The sequence below is a fragment of the Populus euphratica genome, unplaced genomic scaffold (genome assembly GCF_000495115.2).
Source record: "Populus euphratica unplaced genomic scaffold, PopEup_1.0 scaffold75.1, whole genome shotgun sequence".
In the NCBI taxonomy this organism is placed as follows: domain Eukaryota; kingdom Viridiplantae; phylum Streptophyta; class Magnoliopsida; order Malpighiales; family Salicaceae; genus Populus; species Populus euphratica.
The window spans coordinates 1,473,651-1,497,789 of record NW_011499866.1 but is presented as its reverse complement, the minus strand read 5'-3'; the positions used below and the strand labels follow the sequence as shown (position 1 = coordinate 1,497,789).

Below are 24,139 nucleotides of genomic sequence, written 5' to 3'. Positions count from 1 at the left end.
CCAAATAAAAAGCAAGGAAACAAAACATTAAACAGGAAAAGCATATGGTTAGTTGAAGAACAAGAGCCTCCTTTCACTCATATTCTGTCCCTAAGAACAACTCAAAACACCAAAAAAAAGGTACAAATGGCACAGGTATTCAAAAGCGGTGAAGACGCAAGAACATAATAAGGAAATGCATACAAAAAGGTGGGGAAAGAAGGAAGAAGAGACCACTAAAGAGCCACATAACAACTCGCAATTGATTTGAATGCAACCGAACAGTACTAAAGATACTTGCCGCCTTTTGCAATATCTTTTTTTATTTCTCGTTGAATCCATTTCACAAGAAGCCACTGCAACATGAAAAAAAATAAAAAAATTAACATGAATGAAATTGATTATATGAACTGGTTCTACCACAAAGAATACAGGAGTTAGATCACATGGTAAGTTTTTACCTGAATCCCTAAAATAAGAGGAATAAATATCTTTCCCCTGTCATTGGACTCAGACCCATTAACCAACTTCTCATCAACTACAAGAGCTTTCTTCCCATTTGTTGCAACCAAAATGATCTCTTTTACCAGGCTTGGAATCCAAGCATCCCCGTTGGGGAGAATCTGCAACTCAAAATTAAGCAATTCACAATAAACCACTTGAACAAATGAATAAATTGTCACAAACTCAGAGAATAATGAGCGAACCTTTTCATCATTCTCATTTTTGTTGCATCTCCCACTGTTCTCAACCAAACCAACGGGAATAGCAGAATCCTAGAAGCATCAAAGCATGTGAATGATTGATTATGTAAACAATCACACTAAAATAGAACCCCCAAAAATAAATAAACAAATTCTCATATTCTATTTTCACATGTTCCATAGAGATTGATCTTCAAATACAATTACTGGAAAATTAATTTATTTCCCATTAATGCGTCCTCAAAACTATAACAAAGATAATTCTCAGAAAGGAAAATAAAAATGAAGATGGATCTGCATTTTTATCAATGAAGTTGATTTCCAAACGCAATTACAGGACATTAAATGTCCCATGAAGAATGCCGTTCACTCATGAACCACCAAACTAGTTTCATTTTGGTAACACCCTCTTCAACTCCAAATTAATAAGTGCTTAGACATTGGAACAAGTATGTCTCAATCCCATGCATCCAACACTGTAATATACAACTTTTGAAGTAAAAAAGTTCTCTCAATCAATTCACAGAAATCTGAAAATAGAGATCATACAACAACACAATATTTCAAGCATTAGTTATAGCTTGAGTAGCACCACCTTTTCAAAGACGTTATAAATAACCCTCATTTATAGACTTCAGATCCAGGATGAAGAAATTATCTGGAAAGGGAGAGTTTGCCTTTTCCACAGATAATGACATGCTTTCAAGCCATCAATTGGCATGAATAAAGGTGAGAAGTTACTCCAGCTTATCTAATTTTCTAATCAGATTTGCTTATTTTTCCTCTCTTGGAGTAAAATCATACATAATCACTTCTTTCCCAATACAAATCTAGAAGCAAACATAAAGTACTACAAATGGTGCCCTAAAATCTTGCCGAAACTCCACCATAACTTAAAAAATGCCATTTTTCATACTTGAGAATATTTGACAATCCAAAAGATAAAACATTGCTAAGAAAAAAATAAAAAAATAAATAAAAATAAAAAATAAATTCTCCCTTATGATATCCTTGATAATACTTTAAAAGGATGCAAAGGAACTCCACAGAAAATTTGGATGAAATTAAAGAAGACAAAGCAGGGAAAAAAAAAGAAAAAGAAAATGAGTCCAGAATCACTTTGTGCATTAAAGGAAACAAGTAGAAATTTCATGGTGTCCCTTGGTTTGTGAGATAAAAGAAACTGGGACAATTGCCAAGTGTTTTCCAACTGACTTCCACAGTGATAATGCAGTCAAAGGGGGAAAGGGCTCAGTTAACCGCATCACATAAGCCACCATCACGCAACTCTCCTTCCCACCACTCTTGAACTTGATATTCATGAGGTTCTCAATTTCCTTAGGAGCCTCATCTCTTCCTTTGCTTTGAAGCACCAGAAAAAATCAGTTCTGAACTCTCCACAATTTCCTCAAATCAAATCGTCTTGTATACTAGCACAAAACATCCCAAGACATCCAATTTGTTAGATATGAGAATACTAGATACTCTTGGTGTAGTACTCCCTCGTTCACATGAAAGATCGACCCCCTACGATACTACCCATGGATCCTTTTTTCATGGGAGCAATATAACAGTCTCTCATCAGATTTATATAAAAGATGTCCATCTGATGATTCCCCAGCCTATCAAAAAGCTAACTTACTTCAAGTAAATTGGTGGCAACAGAAACAACCATGTCCTGATCCTCAAGTTGCCCTTACTTCGGAGATTGTACCCCCCCCCGGATCAGAAATAAAACATGACTTTCACCAACAGGCACTAAAGTCATTACTGATTAGGATAAAAATTAACACATTTGACAGCCTCCCTTCACTAATTCCCCACTCAGTCCTCTACAAAATGTACCAGCTTCAACTACCATGATAGTCCTCAAGCAATTCACGTGTTGGATATTAAAGAGAAGTGAAAATGGAAGAGGATATCTGAAAACACGCTCAATGAATTGAAGGTTATTTTACCATTTTGTTTACTTCCTTGAATAACAAAGTTCATTTTTTAAAGTATGTGAACCATATCTGAAGATCTGTATGGTGTTACAAGCAGTAAATAATTGGCAATGCAGAAAAAAAAAAAGATTTGACCAAAGCCTCCATTTTTAGCATTCCTTTTCATTTGTCAGCCAAATGTGTACATTTGAACAGGAGAAAGTTGCAAAAACCCATGGTAAGTTTTTAACACAGTGGATAGAAAAATGAAGATATGCTTCCCCATTAATTTCTCAAAAAAGCAAGTCGCAGTGTCTCTTGAACCAGCGCATCATGAACCTTAAGTTTCTTAAGAGGTTATAAGATCTATAGCATTAAAAAAAGAGGTCTACGGAACTATTCATTAGCATAAGAATGTGTATCTGAGAGAGAGGGGAGCTATTTATTTTAGAGGGAATAACGTGTATGAAAAAAAAACCCAAATCACCCTGCTATTTGCAACAGATTATCAACATGCACGTGCAGCAAATTATGCACTTATCATTTGATCAGAATATTATTGCACATTCAGAATACCAATTAGAAGCCGTTGCCAGTAAAATTAAAGGAAAAAAACCAAAAGAAGGGAGAAAAACAACAAGTTAAGAAGAAACAATTTACCTCAAAGTCTCGCTTCCTAATCCGTGCTCCCATACGAATGGTCTTCAACACAGCCTCTGATCTTCGAGCACAAAAGACATCATAACTTAGATCGTCTGGTGGGCAGAGTTGAGCATGAGTGAGGACAAGCAAACTTTTACTCCATATTTCTTTTCCAAAACTGTCAGATATAGCACCAATTATCTGCTTGTCCAAGTCATCCACTCTATATGCATCCAGGCGATCAACATAGAGCAAAACATGTATAGTCTTATTCAAAAGAAACCTACATTAGCAGACAAACCAGAACCTAAAGTCAAATTAATGTACGGTCACCACATCTTTAATACAGGAATTCCAGGATAAAGAACCACAGAAGTAACGATTTCATAGGAATCCGAGTGAAACACATATGAGGTTCTAGTAGTACTAACCGTTTAATCATGTCCAGAGCTTGGTAACTGACATAACCACCTTCCACAAGGCCCGGAGTGTCAATGATGTTTAACGTGAATCCAGCCCGGTTGCGTGAAACCATAACAGGTCTGAACCCCTCTGACTGTAATGCAAGCATTGTTATTAGCAACCATATATAGATATATGGAGCATACAAAGATCACAAGCTGCCCTTAGCCCTGAAATTCACAGGAAATTGGTTACCTGGAAAGAGCTAACACTGACCGCTCGCTCTCCTAAGAGAGAATTAACAGTGGAAGATTTCCCAACTCCTCCTTTGCCCATAACAAGTATGGTCAGTTTATCAACACCCTGCAATTACAAAATAGTCCAAGAAAATAAATAATTACGAAAGCAGAAACACGAAAAGGAAAAAATATTTTGAATTGAAACAGCAAAAAGATAGAAAGTCTGAACCTCTTCCTTTAACTTGGCAAACAATTCTACAAGTTTGGATTGAGTAGCAGTAGGGAATTGCTGAAACCCTGTCCATTCACGAAGTACAGACCCCATTGATGCCTAAATTGACCCCAAGGAAAGAAAAAGTAGCTGAAATTATTGTCACCGTTAGTAGAAAAAAGGAAACAAAATTGTGGAATAAACCCCCAGTCCTAAACCCCAGAGATTATTTCTAAAATAAAAAATAATAAAGGGGAGAGAGAGTAAGAATATCACCTCTTGAATATGTCGCCTCACTGCGGAAGAGAGATAGAGATAGAGATAGAGAAAGAGAGGGGATTGGGCTTTGCTTTGCTTTGCTTTTGTACAGTGCAGTGTAATGGATTACCTTATCAAGCCGAATCCTAAACATTTTGTTTTTTTCCCTTTATTTTGGTTTGGTTTTGGGAGTTTCTTCTTTGCTTTATGTTTGACTCAAGGTAGAAGATCCAAATGCTGCCCTTGGTTCTGTACATGTAGGCTGCAGCGACCGCTTGCTATTATACTACCAATTATTTTTTAAAATATTTTTTTTAATATATTAAAATAATATTTTTTTATTTTTAATATTAAAAGATAAAGTAATTTTAAAATTAAAAAAATTAATTAAAATAAAAATAAAAACTTTTCAATATTTTCTAAAATATTTTTAAAACCTCAAAATAAATAGTTTTATATTCAAATTCCCTCTTTAAAAAGATTATTTAAGAAAAACGATTAATGTAGATTTTTTTTAATCCTTTTATGACAAAAATTAACAGCAAGCCAATGAACTTTACATACACTGAATCATACTTCTTTATTTATACTTATCAACACTAAATTTATGGTAATTATCTTCTTTTTTTTCGTTATATCAGATTCAAAATAATTATATTGTTTTGTCTGTGTTTCTCAGCCTTTTTTATTTTTTTTAGTTAAATTAAAATATTATTATTTATAAAAAAACCAATATAATAAAATAAGAGTAATTATTTTCGTTGTTTACAAATTCTATAACACACGGGCTTGATACCACAAGTCAACTATTCAGTGAAATGAAAAGGGATTCCAGGTCCACGAAAGGCCCAAACAGAAAAAGGAGAAGATGCTATGACGGGCTGAAGCCTAAACTTTGTAAAAAAATTTAGGCAAAGGCCCGGATGCTCTAATTTATAAAAAAAAGAGTATAAACTCAAGGAAAACAGTCGTGTCCACCGCCATTATCAAGCTTCGAGGACAGAAATCCCAATCCCTGTTGTCTGAAAACCGGGAATCCAATCAAATTCTCTGATATTTTACAGACGCAAAAAAGAAGACAGAATGTCAGCTAGGTTACTGAAGAAATTCCTGAAAGAACAAGAACTACAGCAGCAACAGCATCATGTGGAGGATGAAGAAGAAGCAGCTGAATCTCCTGATTCGGAAAATCGCCCTGCGATAAACCCATTTGACCTTCTCAATGATGACGACGTTGATCAGGTTTTATTCCTCCGTCCTGTACAGCAATTAACTGATCAAAACCAGAAAGTTACATATACTTCAAGACGAATATTGCCGCTGCATTTTTGTTTATTTCCTTCATTTTTTTAGGTTGCTTACGATGTCTTATATAATGGGTAGTCAGTGTTTGGAAGTTGCCCTAATATATAATATTCTCTTTTAAGTTTATATGTGAGCTTCCAATACGTACATATGATGTATTGTTGTGTAAAAATTGGCCCTTTGTAAAATTATAATCAATCTGACAGTCTCTTATGAACTTGAGTCGTTTTGAGATTTTAAAACATACAGTAGTAACGCAACACCAAGAGGCACTGCTTTTCTATGAACCCATAAACCATGTAGCTAGCTGAAAAAACGAGACTAAAAAACAAGCCCATGCTTTTTTTTTTATTACAGTATGTGCAATGCGGTTGACCAGTTCTTTTGCAATAGCTTTAGTTTGCATGGCATTCTTAGCGTTCAATTCAGTTTTTCATGGAAGCCTTTACGACCAGTTCAGTTTTCATAGCATTCTTTACATTTGGTTCCCATTCAGCTGCCCAGAATTACGTATTTTTGTCTGCTTATGAAGGATTATTACTTGGTCTTTCTAAGCATCCTGTTCAGTTTTCTTAGGACCCGTTACATTCCTTTCCAACCATCTTTTTATCTGATATTTTACACTACTTATCTTGTGCTTTGCTCAATGGTCGAATTGCTCTGGAGTGTGAAAACTTAGTGAGATAACAAGGAAATTGGTGCGTGCATGTGAAATTTTGAAGAACATTTGATATTGCAGAAGAAGATCCATTAACAGTGTATTTTCAAGTTTACCTGGCAGATTTGTTTATGTAATTGTTGTTCATCATCTTACATTGTTCTCAAGTATGATTCCTTAAAAGATCTAATTGCTTAAATCAAAAGGAGTACTAATGGTTGTGAAAGGAAAGTGTGGAATATCTACTTTCCATTTATTGTCAGTCGCTAATGTTTGGTTTCAGCTGCAGGAGGACGAGCCTGAAATTGCAGATGAAATGGTAGTGGGTAAAGATCACACACAGGAACTGTCTGTGATGAGAAGCATGACGGGTGCCATTTCAACTTCCAATCAGAAATCAAAGAAGAAGAAGAAGAAGAAGAAGAAATGCAAGGCTGGTTTGACTTCAATTACAAATAAAGTTGAAGAACCTTTGGATGATACATTAGATGCTTTATCCTTGGATGCTAATTCTTCAAGACATAAGCTGGGCCCCACCAAAACCAAACCAGAAACATCAACACTTTGTGCAGGATTTGTTAAACAATGTGCACCTCCCGCCTTGCAACTGGATCCCAAATGTTTGAATCCTGAGAATGAGTTACGGAGAATTTTTGGTTCTAAGGTGGTGAAATCATTTGAGAAAAGTAATCAAGACAGCAGTTCTAGACAGGTTCGTGGCGGCAGACGTGGAGCCCATCATACTAGAAAGACAATTCTAGTCTCTCCATCAGAACATTGGCCTCGTTGGGATGGATCTTTATCCATGGAGTTTTTGGAAACTAAGGACGGATACCATCATTTTAGGTAATGAATATCCTTGCTTTCTAGACATGGTCGGCATTAATTCTCCATTTTTCTGCTTTATGTCCCAGGTTATGCATCTGTTATGAAATTAAAACATCACTGGTAGTTTCTTCATTGACTCGTATTGAATGTAAATTCCTTATTATTGTTTGCCTTTTGGGGACTCTTGCTTGTGAATTGTAGCATTCACATGGGGATTTTTCATTTTAGTCATGGGTTTGAATTGGTTATCAAGATACATAATTTTTGGTGTCTTTCAAGGATTTTGTTTCTGTGGGAGTGAGGAGGGGGTGTGGTGGGGGATGAAGTGATGGTCTTATGGCTTTAACCTACCTTATGAGACTTTGAAATGTTCAATGATAACTAGGACACTTTAAGGGACTGTCTGGTTGCAAGCAGCCCTATGGAAAGGAACCTCCCTCATCCTGAAGGAAGGAGGCCTTGGTCTTAAAAGTCTCAAAACATGGAATAGAGCTGCCACCATGAAACACATATGGTGTATTCTAACAGACAAGCATTCAATATGGGCAACATGGGTTCACACCACCTTACTTCGAGGGAGATCCTTCTGGCAACTAAACATCCCCACCAACCCCTCTTGGTCTTGGAGGAAGATTCTTCAAAGTAGGGACTGGTGCAGAGGGAAATTTATGACATGCATTGGCAATGGGAATACAACCTCTCTTTTGTTTGATTACTGGCTTCCAGATGGGAAAAGGATAAATGACATGCTCCCCCTCAGAACTCTCACTTACAAGGTTACTCTGGAATGCAAAGGTCTCGGGGATCATCAAAGAGGATGGCTGGAACTTTCCAAGCAGTATCCAAGCCTTTCAAGCAATTTGGAACTCTATTCCTTTTCAGCCAGGACCCCACATGGAAGATCACCATGTCTGGAAAGGGAATCCCTCAGGACAATTCACCATAGATTCAGCTTGGGAGTTGCTTCGAGAGACCAAACCCGCAAATACCATTCACCATTTGCTATGGTTCAAAGGTCATGTCCCTCGTCAATCCTTCATCCTTTGGCTTGCTTCTCAGGGGCGCCTTCGCACTATAGATAGGCTACTCACCGTGGGGAGCATAACAAACACGGCATGCATGCTATGTGGAATGGACATTGAAAACCATGACCACTAATGCTCTTATTCCAGCACAGTTTGGGGAGCCGTGACCAGCAAGTCTGAAGTGCAATGGCCTAACATCCCTTGGCATCAGCTTCTCTAGTGGGCCTCCTCCAATTCTAAACTCGTCATGAAATCACCCATCTGCTAGCTCGCCTTATCCTGTCTGCCTCAATGTATTTCATATGGAATGAACAAAACAACCGTATCTTCTGCCAACATTTCAAGCCGCCTCAATCCCTAAGTGAGGACATCATCCAACTAATCCGAACTCACCTGATATGCTATGATCACAAATGTACCATCCCAGCTTCTATCCGAGATTCATGGGACCCGCAAGAGCCATAGCTTCCTGCCACTTCTCCCCCCTGTAATTGAATCTAAAGAGTTGGCTTTTGGTTTCAAGGCAGCTAGCCTCTTAGTGCAGCTCCCTTTGTCTTTCTGTTTTTTATTTCCTTTTCCTTTCTTGAATTCGTTTTCCCTTTTTTCTTGTATCCCGTTGGGTTAGCCCCTCTTTATTTGGACCTCATCTTCTTTTAATACGTTAATCTTTTCCAAAAAATATTTTTGTCTTTTGCAGACTGGCTGCAGAAACAGCATTATCATTTGTATTTGTGATATTCTGAAATCTGTGTAAAGCATTTTTATTCTGCACAAGATGTGTTCATATTCTACATTGGCTGCTAAATATGGTTCTTTTCTATTATATCTATCAGTTACTTGAATTGCAATCCTTTCTTGTGTTTTCTTGAGGAATTATTGTGTCTCTGCCTATCAGTGAAACTACAATGGTTTAATTCTCATGTAAAAAAGGCTAATATATCTCATTCAAACTCATTTCCAAATAGGATTTTCCTTCTTCATTTCTTCATTTCTTCTTTCTCTTATCACCTATCTTCTATATATTATTAGTTGGTGAAGCTCTTTTGTTGTGAGCTTTGATTCTTCATGCATGTCCTGATTCTGTGTTGTTTTATTTATGCAGGTATGTTCACTCTTCTTACTATGATCAAGCACAGAGGGCATTTGAAGCTGCCAAAGCTATTCAAGATCTGAATGGCATAGCAAGCATTCTATTGTACCACCCTTATCACCTAGATTCCCTTATAACAATGGCAGACTATTTCAAATTTGTGGGTGAGCATCAAATGTCAGCTGATGCTATTGCAAAGAGTTTATATGCCTTGGAATGTGCATGGCACCCCACGTTCACCCCCTTGCAGGCAAATTGCCAGTTGAAGATCAACCATGAAACAAACAAGCCAATGTTTACAACACTTTTCACTCACATGAAAAACTTGGACAGGCGTGGTTGTCATCGTTCTGCCCTTGAGGTTTGCAAACTTTTACTTTCATTGGATTTAGATGATCCAATGGGGGCCATGTTCTGTGTTGATTACTTTGCTTTGAGGGCAGAAGTGTATGCGTGGTTGGAATGGTTTTCTGAAGACTATAAAAGTGATAACTCCTTATGGTTGTTCCCAAACTTCTCATATTCTCTTGCCATTTGTCGGTTTTATCTTGAGCGTGAGGAACCATCAAAAAATGATGATACTAGTGCTACAAAGTCTAGTTCAGCTGATTTGATGAAGCAGGCTTTGATGCTCCACCCGTCAGTCCTTAAGAAGTTGGTAGCCAAGGTACCTTTGAAAGATCAGGCATGGACAAATATACTAAAGCATGCCTTTTTTCAATCAGAGAAAACAGTGTCTGCATCCTTGGATCATCTGATTAATATATATGTAGAGAGAAGTTATATCATATGGAGGCTTCCAGACCTTCAAAAATTGCTTCGGAACAGTGCTTTACAAGTGATTGAAACTCTAGAACATAGTAGCAGTGATGCCAAGGATTGGGCTTGTGTGAGAAAAGAGGCCTTTTCATCTGAGAACAATGAGTAAGTGTTTTGAATTATGGACATGTTCCTATATTTCGCTCTAACCACCTATTAGTAGCTGTTAATGATTGTTGTTATGTCCCAAGAAATGATGTTATTTATTGTTATTATAATTCGCGCCCCACAGATGACTGAATCAAGTTTATGCTTGTGTGCTGATTTGAGGGTCTGCAGAATTATCATTGGAACTTGACTGAGATAGATCCCTTGCATCCAATGATTGCTGTACTTGATGTTGTTGCAGAACCTGATACAGTTTGTTTAATTATAGGTATGGCCATTTGCTGGTTTCAGACTTCTCTGATACAGTTCCAACACTTCCACCTGAGAACCTGCAAAACTTCATGGTTGATCCAAGGATGAGAGAGGCAGAGCAAAATGGGGGACAAATTGCCAACCCACTTGATGGTGGCCCTGCTCCACACGATGTCGCTAATCGAAATGCATTGGCAGTCTTGTTTGAATCTATGTTGCCATGGGTTAATTATGGGGGTAGAGGGGATGAAGGAGGCAATGAGGAGAACCAAGTTGATGGACATGAACAAGACAACGATTGAATTAGCAATGTTCTCTCTTTAAAAGGGAGAAAATAAATGGCATCATACGTCTGAAATGCAGATATTTTTTGGCATGGGTCAGCAAATGAATTCCTGCTGTTTGATGTGAGTATAAGAGCAAACCATTCTCAAAACATGACCCAGTGTCGACGCACCGCAATTCCTTTTGTACAGCAGAATTAACACTCTTCCGTTGAGAACAGGTATCATGCTTGCACAAATTATCCTTGTGGGAAATTGTAGCCCTCGTGTACTTTTAGTTGTTTGGCCTCGGTGTTGTTACTGATATGATATTGATAATAAATTGTTGTGCTATGCCATTTGTAAAATTATTTAAACTAAGATTATTATTATTAAATATATGACTTGAATAGTTTTTTTTTTAATAAAAAATTTTCTATAATAAATTTGATGAATTTCTTAAGAAAGTTCTTTCTCTAGAAATTATACAAATATTGTAAAAATGAAAAAAATAATAAAAAACATTATATAGTTTTTTTTTTTGTAATTAAAACTATTAAATAGAGCCATGCAGTTGAGATGTAATTTACTTGAAATGAAATAATCAAGGTTAATTAATTTTAAAATATTTAAGATTATTTATTATATAATTAAATATTATTTTATATATAAAACAAGTTTGATAGTTTTAAAATATTTGAATTTAGTTTTATCTTTTCTAAAAAATTGTAATAGATTTGTTTTTTTAGTGCAAATGATTACCTCGTCATTTACGAGCTGGTTGACTGAGGTGGTTGTAATTGAAATCATATTTTTTAAAAAATTAATTTTTTTATTTAAATTAATTTTTTATTTTTTTAGATTTTTTTTATGTACTGATGTTTGAAATAATTTAAAATATATATATATATTATGAAAAGGAACTTTTTTCATTCTCAAACATTTTCTAAGAATGTGTTGGCTTTATATTTTTATTATTGTTTTATTTTAAAGTGAAATATTAAAATATATGTGGTTAGAATATTTTAAAAACAGAAATGGTTGAGGCAAAAAGAAAATTGTCTATGATTCATGAAGTATGAAGTTTGGATTAATTTGACTAACTTGGATCCTAATTGGATTAGATTTTTATTAAGATCATTTATATAATTAATTTGGTTAAATTTGAGTGATTCAGTATATCATTCTATGATTTAGGTAATTTGATTTTTTTTTATTAATTTTTTTTTAAACTATTGTTTTTTTTTAATTATATAAAATGATATTGTTTTAAATAAAAGTACAAAAAACAAAATGATTCAAGTTTATCCATTACTCTAACCGGTTAAAATTGTGATGTCTTGGGGTCATAGTTTTAAGAAAACAAGATCATTTGATTCAGGATTGGGACAAGACTAGGACCACTCTGAGTTTAAGAAAAAGTTAATGGAAGAAAAAATCCAGGTGATCCGGTTAAAAATCTAATTACAACTCTTTAATTATTTATTAAAAAAAAACAAATACCACATTTTTTTGTTTTATAAAAATGATAGGGGTCAACCTCTAATAACCTAATGAATTAGTTAAAACCCATAACTCGGATATTGAACTGGATCGGCCACTTCACAAGCTATGCTTGGGTTGGGTTAAGGTCATGGTGGGTCCAAGAACACATCAGCTAACTTCAGCTTATCCATCAATCTTTCTCAGGTGGAGAAATGAATTATGTGGCTATGCTTTATAAAATTTCAAAAAATAACTCCTCTCTGATTTTGCCCTATTTATCCTGAGCTGGACTACCTTTTTATTGCCAAACTAGAAAGCAAGGGAACCTTCCGCTTGTCATCAACCTGCCAAGCTACTGCAGACCCTGCACTCCCTTGTAGAACCCGCTGTAGCTGCAAAGCATATGGTCTGGTTCATCAAGTGAAGGCACATTCAATTTAACAAGAGTCAGTTTTTAATTTATTTTATGGGGACCAAGGATAGTTGTTTATTACGCTATCATGGAAGACAACAAAGAAAACTACTTTGAGTTGGTGCAGAGGGTGCCATCATCCCTCGCTACATGACTTGGATGCAATATTCTGAATGAAAGGAGGGCACCAGCAGCCATGAAACAAATGGAAGGCTATGTAGGTCTTGTCATTGACACGGTCTCGAGCCGATGGTAGTTCAGTGTGAAAGGGTCCAAAAGAGAGATGTAGATGCCCCTGGGGCCATCATGATAGCTCCTTGTCCAGCCCAACGAGGACCTGCACGAACGCAAAAGTCTGATCACGATAGTGATTGTAATAAAGAAAGAGCCTGCATGAAGGACAAGAGTGGAGCAGCCATCAGCAAGGGTGAGACGCGGACCGAATATATTATAGATGCCCCCACCAAGGATTCAAAAAATGGAGAAGGCAGTTTAGAGGGCAGTGGTGGCATTATTTGCTGCAGTTGCCTTGACCTGACCACCGCCTTCCATGCCAGACAGGGCATTGAACATTCCCGGGCAGCGGAAACAGATCAGACCTATCAAGCTAACCTGGACAAGGGGTTGAGCTGAACCTGAAAAGAGAAGACCTTCCTTGCACTTTGACTGCTGCAGCTTCATCTCCTCCGGCTCCCGTATTCCCTTGGTTAATCATACTGTTCAGGCAGAAGAATGTTATATGAGAAACTGATTTGACAAGGATGGCACTTCTGTCACACGGGATGAATTGATGGCGTTTCCTTTGTAGAGGAGCCTTGATTTCTGCGATGGAACATTTGCGTGGTCAACTAATAACTAGCTCTCTGTATTTCGAAGGGATGATTTCCGTTGGTAACTAAGAATCCTGCTATGGCACTAGCCATTGTTCTTGTTTCAATTTTACACCGCCAACCTCCCAGCAACTTACCCATATGGCTTTATTGAAGGATGGTGACAAACTGACAAATTGATGTTACAATGTACTCTACATCACAAAATCAAATGTCTGGAAGTTTAAGACAAGAAGACACGAACATAAATCCCACGTCTGTCTGACCCGTTGAGCTCTAAAGAAACGACACCATTCGAAGCTACAGCAGCCAGCAGGTACATGCCCGTAAATAAACGCGTGTAAATGCAAACACAAGACAGAGTTCTGTTTTTGGCCGAGCATGATTCTTCGTGTTTTCAAAGAAAACAAAGAGTATAATTGATTTGAAACGTTAATAACTTCATGTACCATGTCGTTATACACACAAGATCCATTTCTGTCTTCTTGTTGCTTTTCTCTTACCATGCAAATATAGGCAGCCATTTCTGTTGCAGTGGAGAAAAACATGATCGAATTGAGGCTGCCAACCTGGAGATGGTGCTTTCCGAATGCCAACGCTATATTGGTGTTCAAAGCAGTCAGCTAGTAATATTACAGTCACACCTTTTCTAGAACCCATATCAATTATTAATTAACAGAAACTAAAATACATGGTGAAAATATTGTTCACCATGCCACCTAGCTCTTCTCGTGGTTTACTAGGGGTAGTAATTTTTTTTTTTTTTTTTTTTGCATTTTAGGCCTTTTTATTTAGAAAACCACATTCTTGAAAAGTAATTTCCAAGTTTTTTAATGATTGATAAACTCTAAGAAATTATTTTCCTATATATATATATATATATATATATATATATTTACCAGGGAAAGTGTTTTTCTCCTCTTAATTCTCGAAAACACTTTTTTTTTCAACACATAAAATAAATTTTATACAAATACACCCTCCACAAATCTTTCTCATTTCACAACCTCAAACAAAATAAAATTTTAATTAATACTATTAGCTAATTTGGTTTTTTCATTAATTTTAAAAAATTATTTTGAGGTTTTAGAAATGAAATTTACTTAAAAAAATATTTAACAAGTTTATATGTCTATAATATTATATTAAGAAATTTATATGTATATTTATATTTATATTTTACAAAATAAACTATATATAAATATATGATATAACAAAAAAAATCACAATTACATTTTTTATATGTCATTCTTTTATTTTAAGTGGTTAAATAGTTACATTCAATGTTATATATGTGTGTGTGTTAGATAGACTTGAAAAGAAAATGAAAATATTTATAAATTATTTTTCAGTTTGTTTTTCATGGTATAATTAAATACTAAAAAATATTTTTCAATTTATTTTTCATGATATTGTCAAACATAAAAAAATAATATACTTTCTATAGAAATTACTTTCAAAACAAATATCACTTTATAACAAATAAATAGGGTCTTAGCCATCAAACTTTCTTTTTGTTTGGGCTGCATTTTTTGTTATCAAATTATAAAAAACTATAAAGCGTGAGGTTTTTTAAGTGTAGCTATTTTATTCATCCTCATATATTTTACTATAGATTTCAATAATGAAATCTTTAAACAATTTCACAATTGAACTTTTTGAACCCAAACTAAAGGCTAATTGCATGTTTTCTGGGCGATAAAGATTGAATTGACAAAAAGAAAGTTTAAGTGAAAAACATGGATAATATAGATGGCACCTTCACAATTTATTTAAAAAGTTCATTTTAATCGTCTCATCTTTTTAAGTTATTCGATAATCAATCCCTATAATTTTTAGATATTATATTTTGGTATCATTTTTTGTTGTTTTTTAATTCTTTTTTTTTTAATGAAAAGAGAGAAGGGATCACTAGATTCTAGTTTAGAGAGAAACAATTCACGTCGAAGATGATTCTAATAATTAAAATGGTTGATTTTTATGTCTAATTATTTCATATAATAAGAGATTAATTTTTTTACTTGAAAACACCTTTAAACTAGATTTGAACTTTGAAAGATTTTTTATTTTGGATTGATTATAGGTTTTGGGATTTTTTTTTTGTTTTTGGTGGCTATAGACTAGTTAAACAAGGTTCTAAGAATGTTTCTTAGGTGTTTTGAATCAAAAATAGATTGAAAATAAGTTTTTGAGTTAAAAAAACAAAAGCTTGTTTTTCGAGCCATCACAATAATTTTATTCTAGGCAATTAAATAGAACACGTTGTCTATTTTTTTTTTTTAAAGAATAGGACAAGCAACTTGTCGTCTGTCTCATCAAATTTAAAAAAAAAAAAACAAAAAAAACATCCATGCTCGGGACCATAAAGATATTTATTATGTGTTTTTATTTAAAAATATGTTGAAATTGTATATTTTTAATAAGAAAAACCTTAGTCTGATTTTTTGATTACGTGTCAGGTGATTAGAAACCAGGAAAGTAGATGACATGAAATCTACCTTCAATTTTTTTATATAAAAATATCATTCATCCCTTTTTCCAAATAAATAATAAATAGAAGTCTTGGCTTACCCTCTTTTATATATATATATTTTTAATTTTAATTGATACCCTTCTTTATATATATATATATATATATATATATCTTTTTTAGTTTGCATTAGTTTTTTTATTTAAATTAATGCCATTTAGTATATATATTTTTTAATTTTTTTTCTTTAGAATTTGCATGATGTGTTTATAAAAATAAAAATTATTTTTTTTTTAACAAAAAAAAATAACATCTAAGATAAAAGGTAAAATTAAATAAAAATAAAAATAAAAATTTATAAATCTTTTGTTCTTGAGAAAGATTAACCTTTTATTTTAGCATTTGACCAGTATTAGCAATTGTTCCTCACTTTATTAGTTTATATATTTTTAAATTTATTTCATTTAACATAATCAATATCTTTACATTTCTTTATTAAAAAACTCATGATACGATAAAACACACTAGCAACATTGATTTATTTTTCTATTATATTAAAAATTAGCTTAAAATATCTCCTGCAATGTAATATTAACAATTCTTTTTACATTTATTAATATATATAATTCTTAATTTATTTTTTAAAATATATACATTGGCTTTTCAATTCATAATATTTTTTTAATATAAATAAAAATCTCATTCTTTTTTTTTTGCATTAATTTTTTTTTATCCTAACACTAAATCAACACATATTTATTATAATTGCACCTCTTCCTCGGGCACATCAAGACCGTTTTCTTCGTACCACTTCTTTCATGTTTTTGAGGCGCTATGCAGTTGAAAATTTTCTACCTCCAGCTTGAGTCTAACAATCAGACAACAATGACGAGAGGGGATCTAGAATCACTGGCCATGTCTTAAGTCACCGTTTGGAATCAGGTGCTAACCATATTTTATTAGAAAAATTATATATTTTTAAATCATTTTAATATACTAATATCAAAATAATTTTTTAAAAAATAAAAAAAATATTATTTTAATATATTTTTAAACAAAAAACACTTTAAAAATCATCTACTTCCACAATAAATTACTTTTTTAAGAGTATATTTGATTTTACAGTAACTGTTGTGGTTGTAATTTAAAAAAAATTGTTTTATAAAAAGTACTTTTAGTTAAAATTAGTTTGAAAAAATAGAAGTTTGATTAAAACTTTGGTTAAAATTAAAATTTTAAACAAAAAGTAGTTTAATGTGTTTGGTTAATAATATTTTTAAAATTAAAGTTATAAAATAGTTTTAAAAATATATATTAATATTAATGATTTTTAATTTAAATATTATAAATTTAACTATTATCATTACATCATAAAATAAATAATACTTTATATAAAATATTTTTTATTGATTTATTAAACTATCTATATTTCTATCACGTATAAAATATATTCAATAAGAACTACAGATTTTTGAATAAAACACAATTAAAAAATAAAAAATAATTTTTATTTTTTATTTTATTAGGTCGAATCCGGTTCGAACTGGACCGGTCCGGCTGGAACAGCATGTTACACTGTTCATCCTACACAGTGTTCATAGAACGAATGCTACACTATTTGCTATTTAATTCATTCTAGCAACGATAGATAAGAACGCAAGAAGCATAAGAGAGACAGGAACACAGCAAGAAGCATGAAATTTCAGCTTCAACAAAAGAGTGTTTTCAACGCTGATAATGGTAAGACCCACATATAAAAATTATAGCTGATTTTATAATCAAACACTTCAATGCAACTGTTATAGATTAAACACAACCACAAACGCTTAGCCAAATGGCCTCTAAATGGAGCATAGAGCTTTTCAACAAAACATCACTTCAGCGCAAGGAAGTAAAAATCAGCTGATAGAGAAGGAAGCTCACAGAGACTTTACACAGACTAGAAGCAGAGTAAGCAATTTACGTTTTGATGAGCAGCTAAAGGCTTGATATTCACTATAAAGCAAAGTGTCATACAGCATGCAAACATGCCATATAACTTCTCCTCGTTGCGTTGATAACATTTTTATTACAGTTAAAACGAAAATCAATGTGCCCAACTATTTCTGTTATCATCTAATTGCAACAACAGTTAATTTTTTCTGCAACAGGAGCAAGAATTTTCAAGGAGCATGCGCAAATACCATGTTAAGTGCAGATTTGCATTTCAAATTTGTCAGTCATAATGGAATCACATTCCCAGGCCTGCTCATCATCATCCCGGCTTAGAACTCAATGCTTAACCAATACACTAGTTAATTGTCAATGAAATAACCTCATTTTCGCCTTGTCGTGGCGCTGTTCAATCTGTTACAGCTTTTGTATCTCATTCGCTCATGAAATGAATCATTGAATCAAAAAATCACTGTCAGCCTGTGAAAATGTCATCTCTTTCGGCAGATTGTCATGCCATCCCCGATAGGTACCTGTCATCCCAAATGCTTGAACTTTAGAGTTGTAAACGTGACTGGTGAAAGCTGATCAGTATATGGGTTTTTTTTTCCAGAATTAAAAAATGAAACACGAATTCCATTTACATACCATACTGATGCTGACACGTGAATCCTCCATTATATTTTTATTGAAACTTCTGATGCTAACCGTCTTAGCATCATTTACCTGCAAAACAAAAAATACTATCACAAGTAAATTTAATTCAAAGGGATAGATTCTATAACTCATATACAATAATTCACCAGTGGGTCAGCAACTTTGCCATGCCAAAGAACATTGTCAATGACAATGACACCATCAACCCTAACCTGCAAGAAGACCAAGAACTCTTACAAACTGCTGCACAAACTTTATGGAGAGATTTTGCAAGAAAACGTCAGCTTATATGTGGAAATGGATAGAGGAAATTCTGCTTTCATCATCACGTGGATCTTACCAGTTGTAATAGCAATTCAAAATACTCCTGATTCTTTCTCTTCTCCGCATCAACAAATGCAAAATCATAGCTGCAGAAAGAAACTACATAAAAATGTTAATCACATTATCTTGAGCCCCCTGGTATTGGAAAAACTATCAAGAAGAATTAATTGAAACTGAAAATGTTGCCTCCTGGTCCACACGAAAGGAAAAAGGCATGATAAAAGCACTGGCTTATGACATTACCTGCAGGATTCACCATTCAGAATCAATGATTTTAGGATGTCCGCTGCCATTCCATGCTTCACATCAACCTAATTTCAAATGGAACTTTTGGATATCGAGTAATAGATGGTAGTGCTAAGACTAGAAAATATGTGGTGAAGCGGTGATAGCAGAAAGAACGGACCAGGTGACCTAACTCAACAAATACAGCAAACTGTACTCATCAAAAAGAGAACTAGTCTTTTGAGTTTTCAAATGACATCTCTACTACATCACAGCATGCCTCACTGCTGTATAGCATGTAACCAAATTATTCAAATAATTTTACAGCTCTGTAAGAGAGAAATGATGGCATCAAATATAATTCCTACCTTGTGGGAAACACCAGCTAGCTCATAGTACTTTTTTGCAACCTCTAGAGACTTAGCATCTCTTTCACAGGCAACTAAACAAGCAGAATCTGGCAGTACTAAAGCAACAGCCAACGACGAATATCCCTGAACAGAAACAATCATATAACAATTACTGCAATTCCAGCATACAGAATATCAGTGAATTAACATTACATCAGACATCACTATGCTCCAAACAATTATATAACGATTGCTAAAATGTTGATAGAAGCAGGAAGGGCAAAATCCAAATGAACTTAGAAAGAGAAATGTAACAACAACATACGGTGTAAACACCAAGTTCAATACAGCGTTTCGCACCAAGAATCTGGACAAGCATGGCAAGCAGTTGCGCCTGGTCAGGAGATACCTGTAGAATAGAATAGGAAATTAAAAAAGAAGAAAAACCGATTTCAAGCCATATACAAAAATGATATTGCCAATTTCAATATAACTGGTTCGGTACCATGCCTACCTGCATCTGGCTACCTCGCATAGAAGCAGTCTCTTCTCGAAGTTGCCTTAAAATCTGAGTAAAATCAAATATTAAAAATGAGCACAAAGTAATAATAGAAATTAACTAATTAATACCTCAGGCTCTCTAACGTTGGAGAGGATGTAGTCATAAAGGCGAGGAGTTAGACTTATGTTCTGTTTGTTGCCGTACTTTTCGTCATTTGCAACTACAAACGCGGAGTCGTTGGGATTGGGGTAGGAGCAGGAGTTGGAGCAACAATTTCTGGCTAGACGAATCGGTTTACAAGCCCTAAATCCATTTCCAGAAATTGCTACTGTTCTTCTCCCTACGATAATAGTAGCAGCGCTGGTGTATTGATATGATACCAAAGAGCACCGATAAAGCACCGAGTTGCTCGCCATTTCGATTTCAAGTCCGGTGAGGGAGAGAGCGAGAGACTCCAGGAGGGCTCGGGTCGGGTCTTCGGCCCCCGCTCCTGCTCTTTTTTAACCCAGAAGCACAGTACAACTCTTACTCTGTCGTTTAAACTGACATCAGACGGCATGTCATGTTTAGATGCATGATTGTCGTTTAAAGCCAACTGCTCAATTTAATTTCCACCACCATCAAGAGCGAAAGCAAAAGGTTAGGAATTGAAAGAGGGGGGAGATAACATAGCAGGATATTGCAAGCTTCCAGGCCTATAATCCTGCGAAGAAATGAACATGGCTTTTGCTACTTCCTTGTATCCTGCAACTGGAAAGAGACCCATTTTCAAAATTATTAACCCTTTTACTTGTAACGCTGCCGCCAGAAGAAATTTCACCTTTCGAAGAAACTTTTCATGTTCAGCAACTGTAGCTACTGATATCACTGCTCGGGTGACCACCTTCTCTTCTTTCTTCTCTTTCTTATCTCGTCCTGAATCATGATGATGATGATGATGTTTGGTACTGTAAAATGTACATTTTCTGATTCTGAATTCTTTTTAGGTATCTGAATTTGAGATTGAGAACCAAAAAAATGATTTGTTGAGATTGGTCCAAGACACGCAACGAGGGCTTGTTACCACTCCTGATCAACGCTCTTCTATTGAGGAGGCTCTAGTCTGTCTCTCTCGCCTTTTTCTTTTTCTTTTTCATTTTCTATTTCTTTCTTATTTTTAACTTGCCCTCTCTCTGCTTGTACTGAAAAGAGAAGGTTTTGGTGATTATAAAAATAAATGTATTTATTGTTTCTAATATCACTGTGGCAGGTGAGCTTGGAAGGATTCAACGTGGGGGAGTCAGTTGACCTGGTGCTGCTGGATGGCACGTGGCGCCTACAGTACACCTCTGCCCCTGATGTCCTTGTTCTCTTTGAATCTGCTGCAAGGTTTCCCTTCTTTCAGGTGGTTAAAATGAAAGCTTCTAGTTATAAAACTTTTCTATTGATAGCAACACACAGTTTCTGCTCGAATTTATCATCTTTTTTATCCCATTTATTATTTTTCTATAAAATAACTGTGTTCATTCCTTTCTAATCATGAAATTGTGGTGGAAGAGAATTGGTGGTAGTATTTGTTGACAAATGTAGAACAAGATAATTTCTTGAAGCCTTTCTACTTGTGGGATTTTATCTTTTGATTTGGTTTTCATGTATCTAGTTGCCACAATTTATGTAGTTTGGCTATTTGTACATGAATCCTATTTCTTAAACATCAATCTTCGACTCCTTGATGGCTTAGTTTTTTTTGCTTTCTCTCTTCAGCTTTTGTTTTACTTTTTATTGGGTTACCAGGTAATGTTTATGTCTTCTATCATCGTTATTATTTTATCTATGAATGTAAGGGTAGGTTGGGCAGATCTTCCAGAAATTTGAATGTAGAGATCAGTCTGATGGTGGTGTCATTCGCAATGTTGTTCAATGGAGTATCCCAACATTGTTAGAGGTGAGCTTCTGCATTTCCTTCCTTTGCTGCATTTGTCTTGAATGTTTCTCAACTAGGTCTAAGGCTACTGACATTTTAAACAAGCAAATTGGTCAAGCGCTGTATCCCTGACAATGCCTCTCTACTTCTGAATTAGCTTCTTTATGCTTCAATTCTGGATCTGAAATTGTCATCCCAATCAGCATAATATTTGTTAATAGTTTCATGGATTTGCTGTCTAGTACTTAAATTTGTGAATCAATTGTTTCTTTATTGTTCTTGGCTTCCTTTAATGAGAATCTGCTTGTTTTCTTGAGAGAAAAAAATGATAAATTTCTCTTCAAGTAAAAATTTGAGGAATTGAGGATCTCTTTGTAACATGCGGGTGCGTGCCATATGAGTGAAAAAAATGACTGAAATGTCAGAAGGGGGAGTAGAATCCATGAATCCATGAAGAATGGAATAGGAACTAGGAGCATTAGTTGAATGAGGATTTTTCTCCAAAAGATCAAAAAAGAAAAACAGTAAGAGATACTAAAAGAACTCAAACTACTTGAGACCAAAAAGCCATTTCTCTGTTGAAGATCATAGACTGTACTTTTTAAGAATGCTTGCCAGATTCCTCGGAGAACATATTTTCTTCTAATTCATTTTGTGATTTGAATGCTCTGCAGGAACAAGAAGGTGCTACTCTCCTTGTTTCTGCAAAATTTAATGTTGTTTCTGCACGCAACATCTATCTTCAGTTTGAAGAGGTCAGCTTCTAAAAATATCTTGGCTTATTTTTTTGTCTGCTGTCTTTCTGATGTTAACGAATTAATTGGCTCGTACATTGGGAAGAGTAACTTTAAGACCACTTGACTCTTCCTTTCCCCGTGATCACTTTACTAGTTTAGAATCATCTACATTAAATCTTGATTCTCATTTATTGTTTGAAACTGCCATTATTTCTGGCAGATAAGCATTCAAAATATTAGAATCAGTGAAGAGTTGCAAGCTTTAATAGCTCCGGCACTGCTACCCCGTTCATTTCTTAGTCTACAGGTGAATGAACCTTGATCTTTAATTCCAGATTGTGCTGTTTAATTTTTAGCATTGCATACCACCTGATAAGCCTGATGCCGAGGTCCCAAAATCATATTGCTACCATCAGCTAGCTGCTGAAGCTTAATTTTCTCTGAATATTCAACCATCAAACATATCTTCTCATCAAGCTTATATTACAGAAAAGTTTAGTTCACGATGTGTTTCTTTTTCACTGTCACATACATCTCTACCATGCTTCTACTCTATGGATGCTTGCCTTGGGTTATATGGTTCTAAACCAACACGTGTAATTTAGTGATTTGTAACAGAAAATCATGGTATTTTGTCTTAACAAGAGTCATCGTTTGAATCCTTCTGAACAGATCCTACAGTTTATCCGTACTTTCAAAGCTCATGTTCCTGTAAGAAACCCAGGAGACCCAGGGAGGTACAGTTTGTTACTTTGTTACACACACACACACACACACATATATATATGTTCCATTGAAGTTTTCCAATTAGCACGCTTGAATTGTGAAACATGCTTGAATTTCAGGCGATCAGTGGGAGGCCTATATTACCTCTCCTATCTGGATCGCAATATGCTTTTGGGGCGTGCTGTAGGAGGTGGTGGAGTTTTTGTCTTTACCAGAGCTCAGCCTATTGACTTGTGAGGGACAACCCTTGCTTGTCTTATTTACTACCCGGCATACACAAAACTACCAATCAAAAACTTGATTTGGAAATGGCAAGATGGGGAATGAGTGGCACGGGAGATAAGAGCCACAAAGCAAGAGACTGATAGTCCAATGGCTGCAAGGATTTAGAAACGATGGATCCCTTAGACCATTATTTTCTCCTGCTCTTCCCCGCAGGCAAGAAAGTAACCTTCCGTAGCTCAGCAGTATGCTGCTCTTCTATTACATGTATCCATATTTCATTTATTTACTTGTTGTACATTTTGGTTTAAATTCTCACCGCAATAACATTTGAATATATCACTGCCGAGATTTGTAAACTGCTCGGAGGGATACAAATCTACAAAGAAGTTTTTGTGTTTGAAGGGGTCGCCTTCCATGTTTTTGTTCATACAATGCTTGTCCCAGCGGCTGCAAATGTATCAGGAAATGTAGGGAATTATACTTGAAATATCTACGATAACCACGTTAGCATTTCCCATCTTCCCTAAGTTTTGTGTGGAGGAGACCTAGAGTGACGGCAGTAATGCTTGAAATTTTAGGCGATGCTTCACGATAGCCTGTGCAATCAGTTGAACTTATGGAAAGCTTAAAAGAAAATGCCTATCGATCAATTA

The 24,139-nt window shown here is 34.9% G+C and overlaps 4 protein-coding genes and 2 long non-coding RNA genes across 10 annotated transcripts; 3 read left to right on the top strand and 3 right to left on the bottom strand.

Moving 5' to 3' along the window:
• Positions 1–5: 5 nt before the first annotated feature.
• On the bottom strand, positions 6–4,590 carry LOC105126211 (translocase of chloroplast 33, chloroplastic-like). Of its 2 annotated transcripts, none has more exons than XM_011027002.1 (8): positions 4,379–4,590; positions 4,121–4,252; positions 3,908–4,015; positions 3,682–3,806; positions 3,269–3,533; positions 687–755; positions 441–602; positions 6–335 (listed from the first exon to the last, which is right to left on the bottom strand). In XM_011027002.1, exons 2-8 carry the CDS (start codon positions 4,214–4,216, stop codon positions 267–269), a joined length of 894 nt encoding a protein of 297 aa, XP_011025304.1. In that variant the 5' UTR covers positions 4,217–4,252; positions 4,379–4,590; the 3' UTR covers positions 6–266. The 2 variants fall into 2 exon arrangements, with proteins under 2 accessions (XP_011025304.1, XP_011025305.1); XM_011027003.1 differs by having other exon boundaries at positions 4,121–4,222.
• Positions 4,591–5,304: 714 nt separating this feature from the next.
• Positions 5,305–11,067, top strand: LOC105126212 (transcription factor 25-like). Of its 3 annotated transcripts, none has more exons than XM_011027006.1 (4): positions 5,305–5,525; positions 6,724–7,169; positions 9,279–10,190; positions 10,462–11,067. In XM_011027006.1, exons 1-4 carry the CDS (start codon positions 5,505–5,507, stop codon positions 10,745–10,747), a joined length of 1,665 nt encoding a protein of 554 aa, XP_011025308.1. In that variant the 5' UTR covers positions 5,305–5,504; the 3' UTR covers positions 10,748–11,067. The 3 variants fall into 3 exon arrangements, with proteins under 3 accessions (XP_011025308.1, XP_011025307.1, XP_011025306.1); XM_011027005.1 differs by having other exon boundaries at positions 5,305–5,602; positions 6,613–7,169; XM_011027004.1 differs by having other exon boundaries at positions 5,305–5,602; positions 6,607–7,169.
• A 1,200-nt stretch (positions 11,068–12,267) lies between these two features.
• Positions 12,268–13,542, top strand: LOC105126213 (uncharacterized). Its single transcript, XR_842373.1, has 2 exons — positions 12,268–12,397; positions 12,507–13,542. It is a non-coding gene; the product is annotated as an uncharacterized LOC105126213 (long non-coding RNA).
• Positions 12,399–14,208, bottom strand: LOC105126215 (uncharacterized). The gene is made up of 2 exons (XR_842374.1): positions 13,241–14,208; positions 12,399–12,994 (listed from the first exon to the last, which is right to left on the bottom strand). It is a non-coding gene; the product is annotated as an uncharacterized LOC105126215 (long non-coding RNA).
• A 3,649-nt stretch (positions 14,209–17,857) lies between these two features.
• LOC105126216 (tricin synthase 1-like) lies at positions 17,858–20,439 on the bottom strand. 2 transcript variants are annotated; one of them, XM_011027008.1, is made up of 10 exons: positions 20,024–20,439; positions 19,908–19,961; positions 19,719–19,802; positions 19,412–19,537; positions 19,062–19,129; positions 18,835–18,904; positions 18,641–18,706; positions 18,486–18,563; positions 18,302–18,370; positions 17,858–18,266 (listed from the first exon to the last, which is right to left on the bottom strand). In XM_011027008.1, exons 1-9 carry the CDS (start codon positions 20,309–20,311, stop codon positions 18,329–18,331), a joined length of 876 nt encoding a protein of 291 aa, XP_011025310.1. In that variant the 5' UTR covers positions 20,312–20,439; the 3' UTR covers positions 17,858–18,266; positions 18,302–18,328. The 2 variants fall into 2 exon arrangements, with proteins under 2 accessions (XP_011025310.1, XP_011025309.1); XM_011027007.1 differs by having other exon boundaries at positions 17,858–18,370; positions 20,024–20,433.
• Positions 20,440–20,515: 76 nt separating this feature from the next.
• LOC105126217 (Plastid-lipid associated protein PAP / fibrillin family protein) lies at positions 20,516–23,881 on the top strand. The gene is made up of 8 exons (XM_011027009.1): positions 20,516–20,770; positions 20,882–20,995; positions 21,145–21,279; positions 21,724–21,819; positions 22,473–22,553; positions 22,756–22,842; positions 23,208–23,272; positions 23,381–23,881. The coding sequence occupies exons 1-8, from the start codon at positions 20,609–20,611 to the stop codon at positions 23,496–23,498; spliced, it is 858 nt and encodes a 285-aa protein (XP_011025311.1). The 5' UTR covers positions 20,516–20,608; the 3' UTR covers positions 23,499–23,881.
• The last annotated feature ends 258 nt before the right edge of the window (positions 23,882–24,139 follow it).

Coding starts and splice junctions, on each gene's coding strand:
- LOC105126216 (XM_011027008.1), bottom strand. CDS start 20,311: ATGGCGAGCAACTCGGTGCTTTATCGGTGCTCTTTGGTATCATATCAA. Junction 19,130..19,411: donor TAGCTGGTGTTTCCCACAAG/GTAGGAATTATA, acceptor ATTTGAAATTAG/GTTGATGTGAAGCATGGAAT. Junction 18,564..18,640: donor GCAAAGTTGCTGACCCACTG/GTGAATTATTGT, acceptor TTTGTTTTGCAG/GTAAATGATGCTAAGACGGT.
- LOC105126212 (XM_011027004.1), top strand. CDS start 5,444: ATGTCAGCTAGGTTACTGAAGAAATTCCTGAAAGAACAAGAACTACAG. Junction 7,170..9,278: donor GACGGATACCATCATTTTAG/GTAATGAATATC, acceptor TTATTTATGCAG/GTATGTTCACTCTTCTTACT. Junction 10,191..10,461: donor TTTTCATCTGAGAACAATGA/GTAAGTGTTTTG, acceptor GTTTAATTATAG/GTATGGCCATTTGCTGGTTT.
- LOC105126211 (XM_011027002.1), bottom strand. CDS start 4,216: ATGGGGTCTGTACTTCGTGAATGGACAGGGTTTCAGCAATTCCCTACT. Junction 4,016..4,120: donor TTGCCAAGTTAAAGGAAGAG/GTTCAGACTTTC, acceptor TTGTAATTGCAG/GGTGTTGATAAACTGACCAT. Junction 3,534..3,681: donor GCTCTGGACATGATTAAACG/GTTAGTACTACT, acceptor CTGCTAATGTAG/GTTTCTTTTGAATAAGACTA.
- LOC105126217 (XM_011027009.1), top strand. CDS start 20,609: ATGAACATGGCTTTTGCTACTTCCTTGTATCCTGCAACTGGAAAGAGA. Junction 21,820..22,472: donor GTATCCCAACATTGTTAGAG/GTGAGCTTCTGC, acceptor AATGCTCTGCAG/GAACAAGAAGGTGCTACTCT. Junction 22,554..22,755: donor TCTATCTTCAGTTTGAAGAG/GTCAGCTTCTAA, acceptor TATTTCTGGCAG/ATAAGCATTCAAAATATTAG.